This window comes from Bubalus kerabau, chromosome 1 (assembly GCF_029407905.1).
Source record: "Bubalus kerabau isolate K-KA32 ecotype Philippines breed swamp buffalo chromosome 1, PCC_UOA_SB_1v2, whole genome shotgun sequence".
In the NCBI taxonomy this organism is placed as follows: Eukaryota; Metazoa; Chordata; class Mammalia; order Artiodactyla; family Bovidae; genus Bubalus; species Bubalus kerabau.
Window position 1 is genome coordinate 181,901,543 of NC_073624.1, and position 13,646 is coordinate 181,915,188.

Below are 13,646 nucleotides of genomic sequence, written 5' to 3' on the forward strand. Positions count from 1 at the left end.
GACTCTCTGCTCTGTCCTTATATCCCACAGAATCCATCCTCTCATCTTCTTTAAACCACAGCCACGTTCTCACAGCTCCCCAGCCCAACAGCATAATCCTTCACTCATCTTTCCAATGATCACCATGCCCTTTACACAAATGAACACCTATTCATTAATTCAGCTTCTGTTATTGTATTCACTCTCCTCTCTTTACTGAATTGTCTTTTTTCTTTCTTTTTTAAATTGGCCTCACCTGCAGCTTGTGGGATCTGAGATCCAACTAGGAATGGAACCCATGACCCCCGCATGGAGAGGAGTTGAAGTGTGGAGTCTTAACCACTATTATTGTTGTGTTTTGACCCTTTTGCAACCCTATGGACTGTAGCCCATGAGGCTCCTCTGTCCATGGGATTTCCCAGACAAGAGTACTATAACTGATTTAACTTTTATGCAGATTACATCATGCAAAATGCTGGGCTGGATGACTCAAGAGGTAGAATCAAGATTTTGGGAGAAACATCAACAACCTCAGATATGCAGATGATACCACTCTAATGGAAGAAAACCAAGAGGAACTAAAGAGCCTCTTGATGAGGATGAAAGAGGAGAGTGAAAAGCTGGCTTAAAACTCAACGTTCAAAAAACTAAGATTATGGCATCTGGTCCCATCACTTCATGGCAAAGAGATGGGGAAAAAATGGAAACAGTGACAGACTTTATTTTCTTGGGCTCCAAAATCACTGTGGATGGTGACTGCAGCCAAGAAATTAAAATATGCTTATTCCTTGGAAGAAAAGCTATGATAAACCTAGATAGCAAAGAGATCAAACCAGTGAATTCTAAAGGAAAAGCAGCCCTGAATATTCACATCAGGTGGCCAAAGTATTGGAGTTTCAGTTTCAGCATCGGTCCTTCCGATGAGTATTCAGGACTGATTCCCTTTAGGATGGATTGATTTGGATCTCCTTGCGGTCCAAGGGACTCTCAAGAGTCTTCTCCAACACCACAGTTCAAAAGCATCTATTCTTCACCGCTCAGCTTTCTTTATAGTCCAACTCACATCCATACATGACTACTGGAAAAACCATAGCTCTGACTAAACGGACTTTTGTTGGCAAAAGGACTGATGCTGAAGCTGAAGTTCCAATACCACCTGGCCACCTGATGGGAAGAGTGGACTCATTGGAAAAGACCTTGATACTGGGAAAGATAGAGGGCAAAAGGAGAAGGGGGCAACAGAGGATGAGATGTTTGGATAGTATCACCAACTCAACAGACATGAGTTTGAGTAAACTTGGGGAGATGGTGATGGACAGGGAAGCTGGGTTTGCAAATGGACACAACTTTGTGACTGAACAACAAATAACTGATTCATGTTGCTGTACACCTGAAACTAATACAACATTGTACAGGGATGGCCAAAAAGTTCATCTGGTTTTTCTGTAACATCTCATGGAAAAATCTTAACAAACTTTGAGGGCAACCCAATAAATCAACTACGTGTGTGCTTAGTCGCTCAGTTGTGTCCGACTCTTTTTGACCCCGTGGACTGGAGCCCACCAGGTTCCTCTGTCCATGGGCTTTTCCAAGGAAGAATACTGGAGTGGGTTGCCATGCATCAACTATACTCCAATAATTTTTTTTTTTTTTTAAAGAAACAGTTCTTTGTCTCTGAAGCATCTTCCAAAGTTCATGTCCCAGATGAGCTATGCTTTCAGAGACACAACTGTGAAGAAAACAGGGACTCAAAAAAATAGGTTGAACATTGTCCCCAAGGATGTCCCCAAAGCAGGACTCATGACAGGACTGTGGACTGAACCCTGGGTGAAGAAGAGGTATCTGTGGGTACCATTTGACACAAACCCAGATGCTTCTTCAGAAGGTCCTGCGGCGATAGAGAAAGGGGTGCAGAGGGAGAGGTGGCAAGCTGAAAGCTTCTGTAAGAGCCTGGGGAGAGCTCAGCACTGAGCTAGTCCTGGGGCACTCAGAGGAGCCGCAACTGTCGGAGATGTTTTGCTTGTCTTCCTGTCTGTGCTGCAGCACCTGAGCTTGGGTTCTGCTTTGGACAGAGCAGACGAACTAGCATCCCCTTAGGCTCTCAGGACAGCTGTCATGACTAGGGAATGAGGGTGCAGACCAGTAAGTCTCATCAAGTGAGATTTTTTGCCTTTATTATTCATGCAACAAATATTTCCTGCATACCTACTATTTCCAGGTACTATGACAGGCTGCATTTGGCAATGTCTGGAGACACTTTGGGGATTCCCAGGTGGCTTCCCAGAGCAACTCAGCAGTACAGAATCTGCCTGCCAGTACAGGAGACACAGGAGACTTGGCTTCCATCTCTGGGTTGGGAAGATCCCTGGGAGAAAGTAATGGCAACCCACTCCAGTATTTTTGCCTGGGAAATCCAATGGGCAGAGGAGCCTGGTGGGCTACAGTCGCAAAGTATCAGACCTGACTGAGCACGTACTCAAGGAGCATTTTTGGTTGTCATGATTCGAGGGTCAGTTGCTGTTGGTATCTTGTGGGTAGAGACCAGGGATGCTGCTTAATATCTTCCAATGTACAGGACAGTGCTCCCACAACAAGGAATGATCCAGATCCAGATATACTGGCCTCTGTGCCCTCTGTGTGTGCTTGGTCTAAGCTTATAGCTGTTCCATAGAAAAAGCAGATAGGAACCCAATTTAGTGGGTTGTCAACAGCACCAAAAATGTAAGAGGATAACAGAATAAGGCATCAGGGTACACTGGGTGCAGCAGGGGTAAATGATTTTACAAAAGTATTTTTAGATACACACACACCTAAGCACAGAGCTGGTCACAATGTAAAATGTATTTCTTTTTCATTCCCTCATAGCTCAGTTGGTAAAGAATCTGCCTGCAATGCAGGAGTTAAAGTGAGTCTCTCAGTCATGTCCAACTCTGCGATCCCGTGGACTATACAGTCCATGGAATTCTCCAGGCCAGAACACTGGAGTGGGTAGTTGTTCCCTTCTCCAGAGGATCTTCCCAACCTAGGGATCCAACCCAGGTCTCCCGCATTGCAGGTGGATTCTTTACCAGCTGAGCCACAAGGGAAGCAATGCAGGCGACCCTGGTTTGATCCCTGGGTTGGGAAGATCCGCTGGAGAAGGGAAAGGCTACCCACTCCAGTATTCTGGCCTGGAGGATTCCATGGGCAGAGGAGCCTAGTGGGTTATAGTCCATATATTCGCAAAGAGTCGGACACACAGAGCAACACACACACAAACACACACCCTCTCCCTCTTAGACTTCCCTCCCATCCCACCTCCCATCCACCTTTCTAGATCATCCCAGAGCACCGAGCTGAACCTCCTGTGCTATACAGCAGCTTTCTACTATCTCGCTATTTACACATGGTAGTATATATGTGGGTGCAGGCGTGCATGCTAAGTTGTTTCAGTAGTGTCTGACTCTTTGTGACCCCATGGACTGTAGCCTGCCAAGCTTCTCTGTCCATGGGGATTCTCCGGGCAAAACTACTGGAGTGGGTTGCCATGCCCTCCTCCAGAAGATCTTCCTGACCCAGGGATCAAACCCAGGTCTCGTCTTCTGCATGGGCAGGCAGGTTCTTTACCACTAGCGCCACCTGAGAAGCCCTAGTGTATATATGTCAGTTCTAATCTCTCAATTCATCCCCCCTTCCCTTCCCTCCAAAATGTCCATATGTCTCATCTCTATTTCTGCTTCTCTATTCCTGCCCTGCAAATAGATTCCTCACATTTTTTTTTAAGATTCCACATATATGCATTAATACACAATATTTGTTTTTCTCTCTCTGACAGTTCACTCTGTCCTGCTGACTCTAGGTCCATCCACATCGCTACAGATGTATTTCTTATTATGGATCCCAGTCAAAAAATCTGCCAGATGCTCCTGCATCAGCTCAACCTCTGCCATCTAGCTTCGCCTGGCTTCCTTCCCCATCCCATCTCTTCTCTCACACTGGTGTCACTGGGAAGGGAGCTGGTGTCAGCATCAGTGGGCATTTACAGAGCCAGCCTGCCTGGAGGAGAGCTCCAGCTCTCCCACGGACCAGTGGCATGACCTTGGGCAAGTCACATAAACTAACAGCGCCTCCATTTCAGTTTCCTTATCTGCAATGTGGAAGTGATAAGAGTGCTTCATCAGGCCACTAAGAGGATTAAATGAATTAATCTATGTAAAATAGTGTCTGGGACTTCCCTGGTGGTCCAGTGGTTAAGACTCTGCCTGCCAATGCCTGGGACGCGGGTTCGATCCCTGGTCGGGGAAGATTCCATATGCCGTTGGGCAACTAAACCCATGTGCCAGACTACTGAGCCCACACATCCTAGAGCTCGTGCTCCACAACAAGAGAAGCCACTGCAATGAAGCCCAGGCACCACAACTAGAGAGTAGCCCCCGCTTGCCGCAACCAGAGAAAGACTGTGCCCAGCTTTAAATAAATGCATTTATTAAATAAATAAAATAAAAAAATCCCATTGTCTGGCATATATTGCTTTTGATTGTTGTATGAATATAATTTGTTAAAATTCACCAAAGACAGTGGACTGGATGTCAATTAAAATTTAAAAACATAAAATAAAATAGAATAATAAAAATAATTGAAAAATATTATTATTACCTTGGCTCATTTTAGCATAGCACTGAATGCTGTTATTATTATTATTAGTTAGAAGGAGGATGTAAATGGGATCAGAGTACTGTTAGGGAGTACTTCTAATTCCCAGAGAAGTGGAAATCAGAATAAGAATCAATGATGGGGGGCTTCCCTGGTTGTCTGGTGATTAGGAATCCTCCTGCCAATGCAGGGGACACAGGCGAGGAAGTTCCAACAGGCCTCAGAGCAACTAAGCCCGTGTGTCACAACTACTGAAGCCCACACATCTAGAGCCCATACTCTGCAACAAGAGAAGACACCGCAGTGAGAAGCCCGAGCACCTCAACTAGAGAAAGCCCTTGAGCAGCGTCAAAGACCCAGTGCAGCCAAAAATAAATAAATAAAATTTAAAAAAATAATCAGTGATGGGGAGCAGGGATCAGATTCACTGTATCTTGTTGCTTAGTTGTTAAGTCATGTCTGACTCTGAGACCCCATGGACTGCAGCACGCCAGGCTTCCCTGTCCTTCACCATCTCCTGGAGCTTGCTCAAACTTATGTCCATTGAGTCAGTGATGCCATCCAACCATCTTATCCTCTGTTGCCCTCTTTTCCTCCTGCCCTCAATCTTTCCCAGCATCAGGGTCTTTTCCAATGAAATGGCTCTTCGCATCAGATGGCCAAAGCATTGGAACTTCAGCTTCAGCACCAGTCTTTCCAATGAATATTTAGTACTGATATCCTCTAGGATGGACTGGTTTGATCTCCTTGCTGTCCAAGGGACTCTCAAGAGTCTTCTCCGGCACCACGTTTCAAAAGCATGCATTCTTTGGCGCTCAGCCTTCTTTATGGCCCAGCTCTCTTGGGGAGTCCCAAAACTGGGTGCCCAAAGGACAGCTGTCCCAGAACACACATTGCAAGTGGCTGGCTGGTCCAATGGAGATGAATGAGACTGGTCAGGATGGGTAGGGGACAGCCAGGCAGGATGCCCTGCTCAACTTCAGTGTCTGTTCCCTTGACTGTTGAGAGGTCTGGCTCCACGCATGTATGGTGCTGCACCAGCCAGGGCAGCTCCTGGGATGTCTCCTTCCAGGCAAGGACCCAAGGTGGGGGCACAAGGTGGTGAAGCCCAGCCCGGACAGCAGAGGAAATGCCAAGCCCAGCTCTACCCTCAGGAGGGGTCTCAGGTAGTGGACTGAGTCCCTTGGTCTTACCCTGCCTTGCTGGCCTACCCTGCACCCCCCAAGGGACTGCTGGTTGGGTAGGGGTCCTTTGGGGGTTTCAGCACCAACCGAAGTCCTACCTTCCCTGGGAGGAGAGATCTAAGGGCTCCTCTCCCTCCCTGAGAAAAGTGAGGACATGCTGTCGAAGAGAAAGAAGAGGACCCATCAGGGCTTTCACAGTGGCTCAGTGGTAAAGAATCCACCTGCCAATGTCAGGGACACAGGTTCAATCCCTGGTCTGGGAAGATCCCCAGGCCGGGGAGCAGCTAAGTCTGGGTAGCACAACCACTGAGCCTGTGCTCTAGAGCCCAGGAGCCACAACTACTAAAGCCCATGCTCCCTACAGCTTGTGCTCCACAACAAGAGAAGGCACTGCAATGAGAAGTCTGCACACCACAACCAGAGAAGAGCTCTCGCAGCAACAAAGACCCAGCATAGGCAAAAATAAAGAAATAATTTTTTTTTTAAAAGGAGAGTACCCCTCATAAGAAAAAAGAGCTTGTTCTTCTCTCTCCCTGTTTCACACACACTGTCTCACATACATATGCACACTTACACAAGTGTACACACACAGCCAGAACTCAAGTCCTGGTGTCCCGGATTTCAAGCTGGTCCTGCCCCACTCACTCTATGGAGCCTCAGTTTCCCCATTTTAAAGCACAAATAACATCAGAGCCCACCTGCCTCTGGGTTGCACATGGTTTTACTGGGATGCATTAATTCATTGACCCACAGGAGGCTTCCCTCACCCTGCCTTGCTGATGAGAGCAATCCATCCCAACACACTCCAGCACCCCAGATTCTCTGTCCAAAATCTCTTCTCTTTATCACCATTTTAGTACTTATATGTGCCTAATTGCTCAGTCATGTCCAACTCTTTGCCACTCTTTGGACGGTAGGCTTCCAGGCTCTTCAGTCCATGGGATTCTCCAGGTAAGAATACTGGGGTGGGTTGCCATTTCCTTCTCCAGGGGATCTTCCTGACCCAGGAATCAAATCCTTATCTCCTGTGTGTCCTGCATAGCAGGTGGATTCTTTACTCACTGAGCCATCAGGGAAGCCCCTCTTAATACTTAAATGCATAATTTATTTACTGTTGATATGGGTTTTGATCTGTCTCCCCTGCCAGAATGTCAGCTCAGCAGGGATCTTTGTGTTGCTCACAGCTGTATCCCCATCGCCAGAACAGTGCCTGGCACACAGTAGGTGCTCAAGAAATTGTCACTGAACAAATGAATGAATGAATGAATCACTGTGTAATAGTGTTGAGTAAAGAGGTGAGGACTTCCCCAATAGACTGAAGATGCACAGGGACCCTTAATGTGAGGGGAAGGGGGACCCCTCCGACTGAGGAGAATGAAGACCCCCCTCTCCGGGGGAGACTGAGGACACCCCTAGAAACCAGACATGAAAGAGAAGGGTGAAAACTCCATCCAGGTGGGCTGGTGGGATGCAAAGTTGTTGCTTTTTAGTCACTAAGTTGTGTCTGACTCTTTGTGACCCCATGGACTGTAGCCCACTAGGCTCCTCTGTCCATGGGATTTCTCAAGCAAGAATATTGGAGTGGGTTGCCATGCCCTCCTCCAGGGGAACTTCCCGACCTAGGTATTGGACCCACATCTGTTGCATCTCCTGCATTGGCAGGTGGATTCTCTACCATCGTGCCACCAGGGAAGCCAGGATATTGGCCCCTAGACAGCTGAGGTGCATATGAAAGGAACAATTTCAGTGAATCCAGACTCTTTCATCTTCCCGTACTTAGAAAGGCACTAAATTCCTTAACTTGGGCTATCTGGTTTTCCTCCTGTATTTCTTTCTTTTTTTTTGGCTGTCCCTTGCAGCATGTGGGATCCTACTTCCCTGACCAGGGATGGATGGAACCCATACCCCCTACACTGGGAGTGTGGGGTCTCAACCACTGGACCACCAGAGACCCTGGTTTTCTTTAATTAACATCATCTTTTGATGTTCAGACTACCTGCCCTTTGTTGCAAAACTTTTATATAACCTGGCTCCTCCCCTCGCCTCCTCGGAGCAGTTCTCTCAGGGTTACTTGAGATGCTGCCTCCTGGGCTTGAAGTCCTAAAAATTTCCACCAAATAAAACATAACTCTCAACTTTTAAGTTGTGAGTATTTTTTACATTGACAGAGGGGTGATGAAGGGCAGTTGCTGTCTACCCTGGGGGATGGGGGTACCCAAGGGCCAGGAAACAGCCAAGAAAGGAGAAACACTCCTCAACCCTCAGTCTTTTCCAGGCAGAGGGTGAAGTACAGGGCTTAGGAATCATCCAGAAATGGGGGTTCGGATCCCTTCCCTCACTTGTTAAAAAAATTTTTTTAACCTGATGCAAAGAGCCAACTTATTGGAAAGGCCCTGATGCTGGAAAATATTGAGGGTAATAGGAGAAGGGAGTGGCAGGGAACAGATGGTTGGATAGCATCATCGACTCAGTGAACATGAAATTGAGCAAACTCTGGAAGACTGAAGGACAGGAAAGCCTGGTGTGCTGCAGTCCACGGGGCCACAAAGAGTTGGGCACGACTTAGTGACAGAACAACAAAATAGTTGTTTTACCACACCATGCTAGTTACCTATGAGTCAGCTATACATATTCATATGTGTGCATGCATGCTAAGTCGCTTCCGTTGTGTCTGACTTTTAGCAACCCCATGGACTGTGGACTGCCAGGCTCCTTTGTCTAGGGGATTTTCCAGGAAGAATACTGGAGTGGGTTGCCATTCCCTTCTCCAGGGGATCTTCCGGACCCAGGGATCAAACCCAGGTCTCCTGGGTTTCCTGCATTGGCAGGCAGGTTCTTTACCACCAGCGCCACCTGGGAATCCCATACATATACATATATCTCCTCTTTTTTTGGATTTCCTTCCCATTTAGGTCACCACAGAGCCCTGAGTGCTTGCGGTGTGACTTTAAACAAAGGGCTCAATCTCTCTGAGCCTGTTTTCTCTTCGGTAAAATGGGAGGCAATGTACCCTTACTCTCACCCATGCAAGCTTAATCCAGGGGTGAAAGCTCTGGCACATAGTAGGTCCACAATAGGAAATGATGATTACTGTGGTCCTCTGGGCTCTTGTCAGGTTTCAGCCACACAGTCAAGGAGGGGAAAAGTACAGGACGCAGATGTAGAAGAAGATTCACCGGATGGGGTCTAGGGTGGAGGGAGAGGTGAGAGGGGAATGGATCTCCACCAGCTCTGGAATTTTAAAAATTACCCTTTAGTGAGATAGAAACTCAGAGAGGTTAGGCATCAGGCCCAAGGACACACAGCCCGTCAGTGCCGGATTTACATTTCTTTTAGTCTCTGACCAGGAATCGAGGAAGTCTTTTCCAGAAATAAAGTGAAGAGTCCAGAAAGGTGTCTGAATTGACCTGCCAGGGGAACCCTCCCTGACAGGCTTCCAGTCTATTGTGGAATTGATGGGCAATTGGGGAGGGATGTCAACCCTTAGTCCAGGCAACCAGCCCTCCTTGGGGCGGGAGCAAGAGCCCGCTCCGTTTACACGGCCCTGGGCATCTGACTCTGAGGAAGCCTCGGGGTCAAAAGCAGTTAAACAGCCTCTGTTTGTGGTGACGTGCTTTGGGGACAGCTCAGGGGGACACGCCCCATCAGAGGTGGTGGAATTGTCCGGTACAAACCCGCCCACCATTCAGGCCATTGTGTGGGTGCCTTTCAGTGGCGTCCAACCGCAAAGCTTTTCCGGGGCCCAGAGCTGTCCTGGGTGACTCAGGGCTGGGGGCTGGGGCACCCTCTCCACCTGTTCCAGGAGCTGCAGAGAGTGAGGCTTGAGTTGGGGAGGGACTAGGAGGTGGCCCACCCACCCTGGGTGGCTTCCTGCCTGCCAGTGTCCGTGGCCTGAGCCCCTGAGAATGGGGGAAAAAGAATGCCCTCACCCTCACTCCCCTTCAGGCTCTAGAAGCTTCTGTTTTGCAGCCAAGCATTAAGGACAGTCCTTTCTCCTGGGAGGAGTAAATTAACAGATATTTAAGCACCTGGCACAGTGCAGGAGACGTGGGTTTGATTCCTGGGTTGGGAAGATCCCCTGAAGAAGGAAACGGCAAACCACTCTGGTATTCTTGTCTGGTAAATCCCATGGACAGTGGGGCCTGGTGGGCTATAGTCCATGGGGTCACAAAAGAATCAGACACGACTTAGTGATTAACAAACAACAACAGTGTAGATGGCAGTTTTCAGGTTATTTTGCACACCAGAGGACTTCCCTGGTGGCTCAGACAATAAAGAATCTGCCTACAATGCAGGAGACCTGGGTTCAATCCCTGGGTTGGGAAGATCCCCTGGAGAAGGGAATGGCAACCACTCCAGTATCCTTGCCTGGAGAATTTGGACACCAGAGTGGTTTGGCTGGAGAGCCTTAATTTCCTACCCAAGGGGTAAAACTGTGCGGGGGGTCTAGAAGCCCTAGAGCAACACATGGAGAGTCTTGGACCTTCTTTTGGTAGAGAAGAGAGCCTGGTTCCTCTCCCCAGCACCAAGCTGGAGTTCCACCTCTTCCTGAGGCTGGTGGGCTTTCTTTGGTTAGCCAGGCCCAAGCTGATCCCCCAAATGACTAACAGGCCTGTGAGGTCCTCTTTGGGGTCCAAGAACACACCTTCCTTAACCCTCACAAGCTGCCTTTCTGCTTCCACCCGTCCCCTCAGCATCCCCTGATTGTGCAGCCCAAATTCGCTCACATCACATCAAAGGACCCAAATACACCTTGCAGCTTCCTGTCTCCTGGCCTTTGCCCCCTCGGTTCTCCCTGCCAGGAGTGTCCTTTTCCTTCTTCCACTGACCTCGTCTATAAAAATTCCAGCCAATCCAATACTGCCCTGTAGTTTTGGGGAAACTGCCCCCTCTCTGCACCCCTAAGGTGGCAAAGCTCTTGCTCAACTTTGTACCAAGAGAGACTGGGCACCCCTCTGTCTTGCCCACCAGCCTGGAGCTCCTGCAAGCCTGGGGCTGTGACTTGCTCATTTCCTATCTGAGAGCTGAGCACAGATACTGAAATCAGAGGTGTCAATAAAACAACAAAAAAAAAAACAAAAAAACAAAAAAAATGGAACTTCCCTGGCTGCCCAGTGCTTAAGACTCCAGGTTCCCAATACAGGGGGCATGGGTTCGATCCCTGACTGGGGAACTAAGATTCCCAAACACTATGTGGCTCTGTCAGAAAATATAAAATAAAATAAAACTCATCATAAAAAAGAAACCAAAACCCAGATGGATAACCAATAAGGACCTACTGTACAGCACATGGAACTCTACTCTATATTCTGTGATAACCTTTATGACAAAAATCTAAAAAAAGAAGGAATATATGTACATAAATTACTGAATCAGTTTGCTATACACCTGACACTAACACAACATTGCAAATCAACTATCTGCTTAGTCATTCAGTCATGTTTGACTTTTTGGGACCCCATGGACTGCAGCCAACCAGGCTCCTCTGTCCATAGGGATTCTCCAGGCAAGAATACTGAAGTGGGTTGCCATGCCCTCCTCCAGGGGATCTTCCCAATCCAGGGACTGATCCCAGGTCTCCCACGTTGCAGGCAGATTCTTCACAATCTGAGCCACCAGGGAAGCCTGTAAATCAACTATACTCCAATTAAAAAAAAAAAAAAAGGCCTAGGAAATGAACATGTCAGTGAGCCAGTGAAGGGAGGAATCCTTGGCCATCTCTAGTCCCGCAATATTTTATTCCCACTGTAGCCATTCTGTGATGTCTCCTCCAGTCAGCGTGGAAAACCAGCCCCACCTGGCTGACTGTGATGGAGGCCTTTGCCAAAGAAAGCAGAAGCCCTCCGGACTGCCCCCGAGGGGGCTCGGGAAGCCTGAGGCACCTGTCACATCTGTCCCTCTCTCCTCCAGGTATGTATCTGCCTCCTCCACTGACCCCAACCCAGCCCAGCTTACCTGGCCAGCAGGTGAGGAAGAGGCTCATGGTCAGAGCCACCAGGTGCCCTCGCCGATGGCGCCCCGGGCTTGCAGGGTCTTTCCTGCCCATGCTCCTGCCCACCCTCCTGCCCACCTGCCTGGGCAGTGCTCCTCACACCCCGAAAGAGCCCCAGTGACTGAGCCCAGCCCAGCCCGGCTGGGCTTCTGGGAGGGTGGTGAGGACACGCCTTGCTGAACTTCCCAAGAGGGGCAGGGCTTGCCCTAGGGGGAAGCACTGGTTCTGTGGCTGGTAAAGGTCAGCTGGCTTTATTCAGCGCCCTCGTGATGACTAACGCCTGCAGACTGATACTGATACTGTGCAGGGCCCTGTGGGGCTCCTGGGCGCAAGCCCTTTCTGTGTCCCACACCTCCATTTCTTTGATTATAGGAAACAAACCTTCATTCAGCCTTTAAGACCTTCCCTGAGTTCCAAGGGGCAGATTCAAGCAGTTGTTAATTAGGAAAGGGATGGGGTATAAGACCAGGGAGAAACTAACAGTCAAGAGCAGCCTTGGGGCAAGGTCCTGATTCCCCATCAATGGATACACACAACATCTTTGAGCTCTTTTGCAGAAACTGAAAGCCTCTTCAGGTGGGAGAAGTTAATGATTAATAATGGTATGCTGCCCACAAGCATGTAGACCCCAGACCCGTTGAACTTGAAGGTTGATGATGCTGAGTCCTACTTACCTCACCACTGACCCCTCAGAAGAATATCCACACGCTGATCATGCCCTCTTTGAACAATTACTATAAACCTCTCCCTCCTGGTGGCTCAGCAATAAAGAATCCACCAGCCAATGCTGGAGATGCAGGCTCCATCTCTGGGTCATGAAGATTCCCTCGAGAAGGGCATGGCAACCCACTTCAGTATTCTTGCCTGGAGAATTCCATGGACAGAGGAGTCTGGTTGGCTATAGTCCATTGGGTTGCAAAACGTCAGACACAACTGACTAACACAGCACAATCTTTCCCAAGAGAAAACACATGGTTTTGAGGGCATGTGCCCGCCATGTCCCCCTTTGCTTGGCAAAGCAATAAAAATCTCCTTTTCTACTTCACCTGGAATTCGTCTCTGATATTTGATTCAGCACTGGTGTACAGAGAAGCTGAGATTTTGGTATCAATACCCTCTGTGAAGAGGGGCACATGGGACCTCCACACACCAGATGAAACCTGGCTCCTGAAAAGCCTGCTGCCAGACCAAGAGATGCCCTGAAGTGGCCGTCTGGCTGGGCTTAAAGGCAAACAGACGTCTGGGCATAGATCTGTCCTAATCTTTCAAGCCCCCTGGTTTTACCTGGCTGACAACTTCCTGCTCAGGAGCTGGCACTACCAGACTGAGCCGGGTGGACCCTCCCCGGGGGAGGCACGGCTGGCTCAAATGGTTTTGGAATGTGCGGGAGTGGACGGGAGATTGCATTCCCATGTGAGAACTCTCTGGCTGCTGGGGGAGTGGAGGGCTGGACTTGGTGTACCCTTGGGGAGCCCTGCAGAACTGCCCTCTGCCACCCCTGGAGCCCTCTAGGACTCACATGGCCAGCATGGAGGATGTAGCTAAGCCATTCAGCAGCCCCCAGGGGCAGAGAAGGCCAGGAGGGGCTGGCCTTGAAGGTTACTTATCACCCCAAGCCTGGATTGTTATAACAGCTGCCCCTTAAAAACTGCCTCTCCCCCACCATCTGCCAAACACAGACTCTGCCAGGGTGATCCTCTGTAGGTACATGATCCTCAGTGGCCCCCATGTGCCTGCCTCATCCAGAGGCTCAGGAGATCCCCATCCTCCTTCCTGGTCCACCCCTCAAGCCTCTCACAGCCAGACAGGTGGGTTTATCTTCTCATCCAGGGGATGACACAGGAAGGCACCTAGTGTGA

General features: G+C 49.0%; 1 protein-coding gene across 1 annotated transcript in view; it reads right to left on the reverse strand.

Moving 5' to 3' along the window:
- The window catches only part of LOC129642004 (mucin-16-like), a 115,626-nt gene extending 103,785 nt beyond the window's left edge, over nt 1-11,841 (reverse strand). The window contains exon 1 of the mRNA XM_055566570.1: nt 11,751-11,841. Within this exon, the coding sequence (XP_055422545.1) occupies nt 11,751-11,841 (91 nt within the window). The remainder of the gene's footprint in view (nt 1-11,750) is intronic.
- Between the last annotated feature and the right edge of the window lie 1,805 nt (nt 11,842-13,646).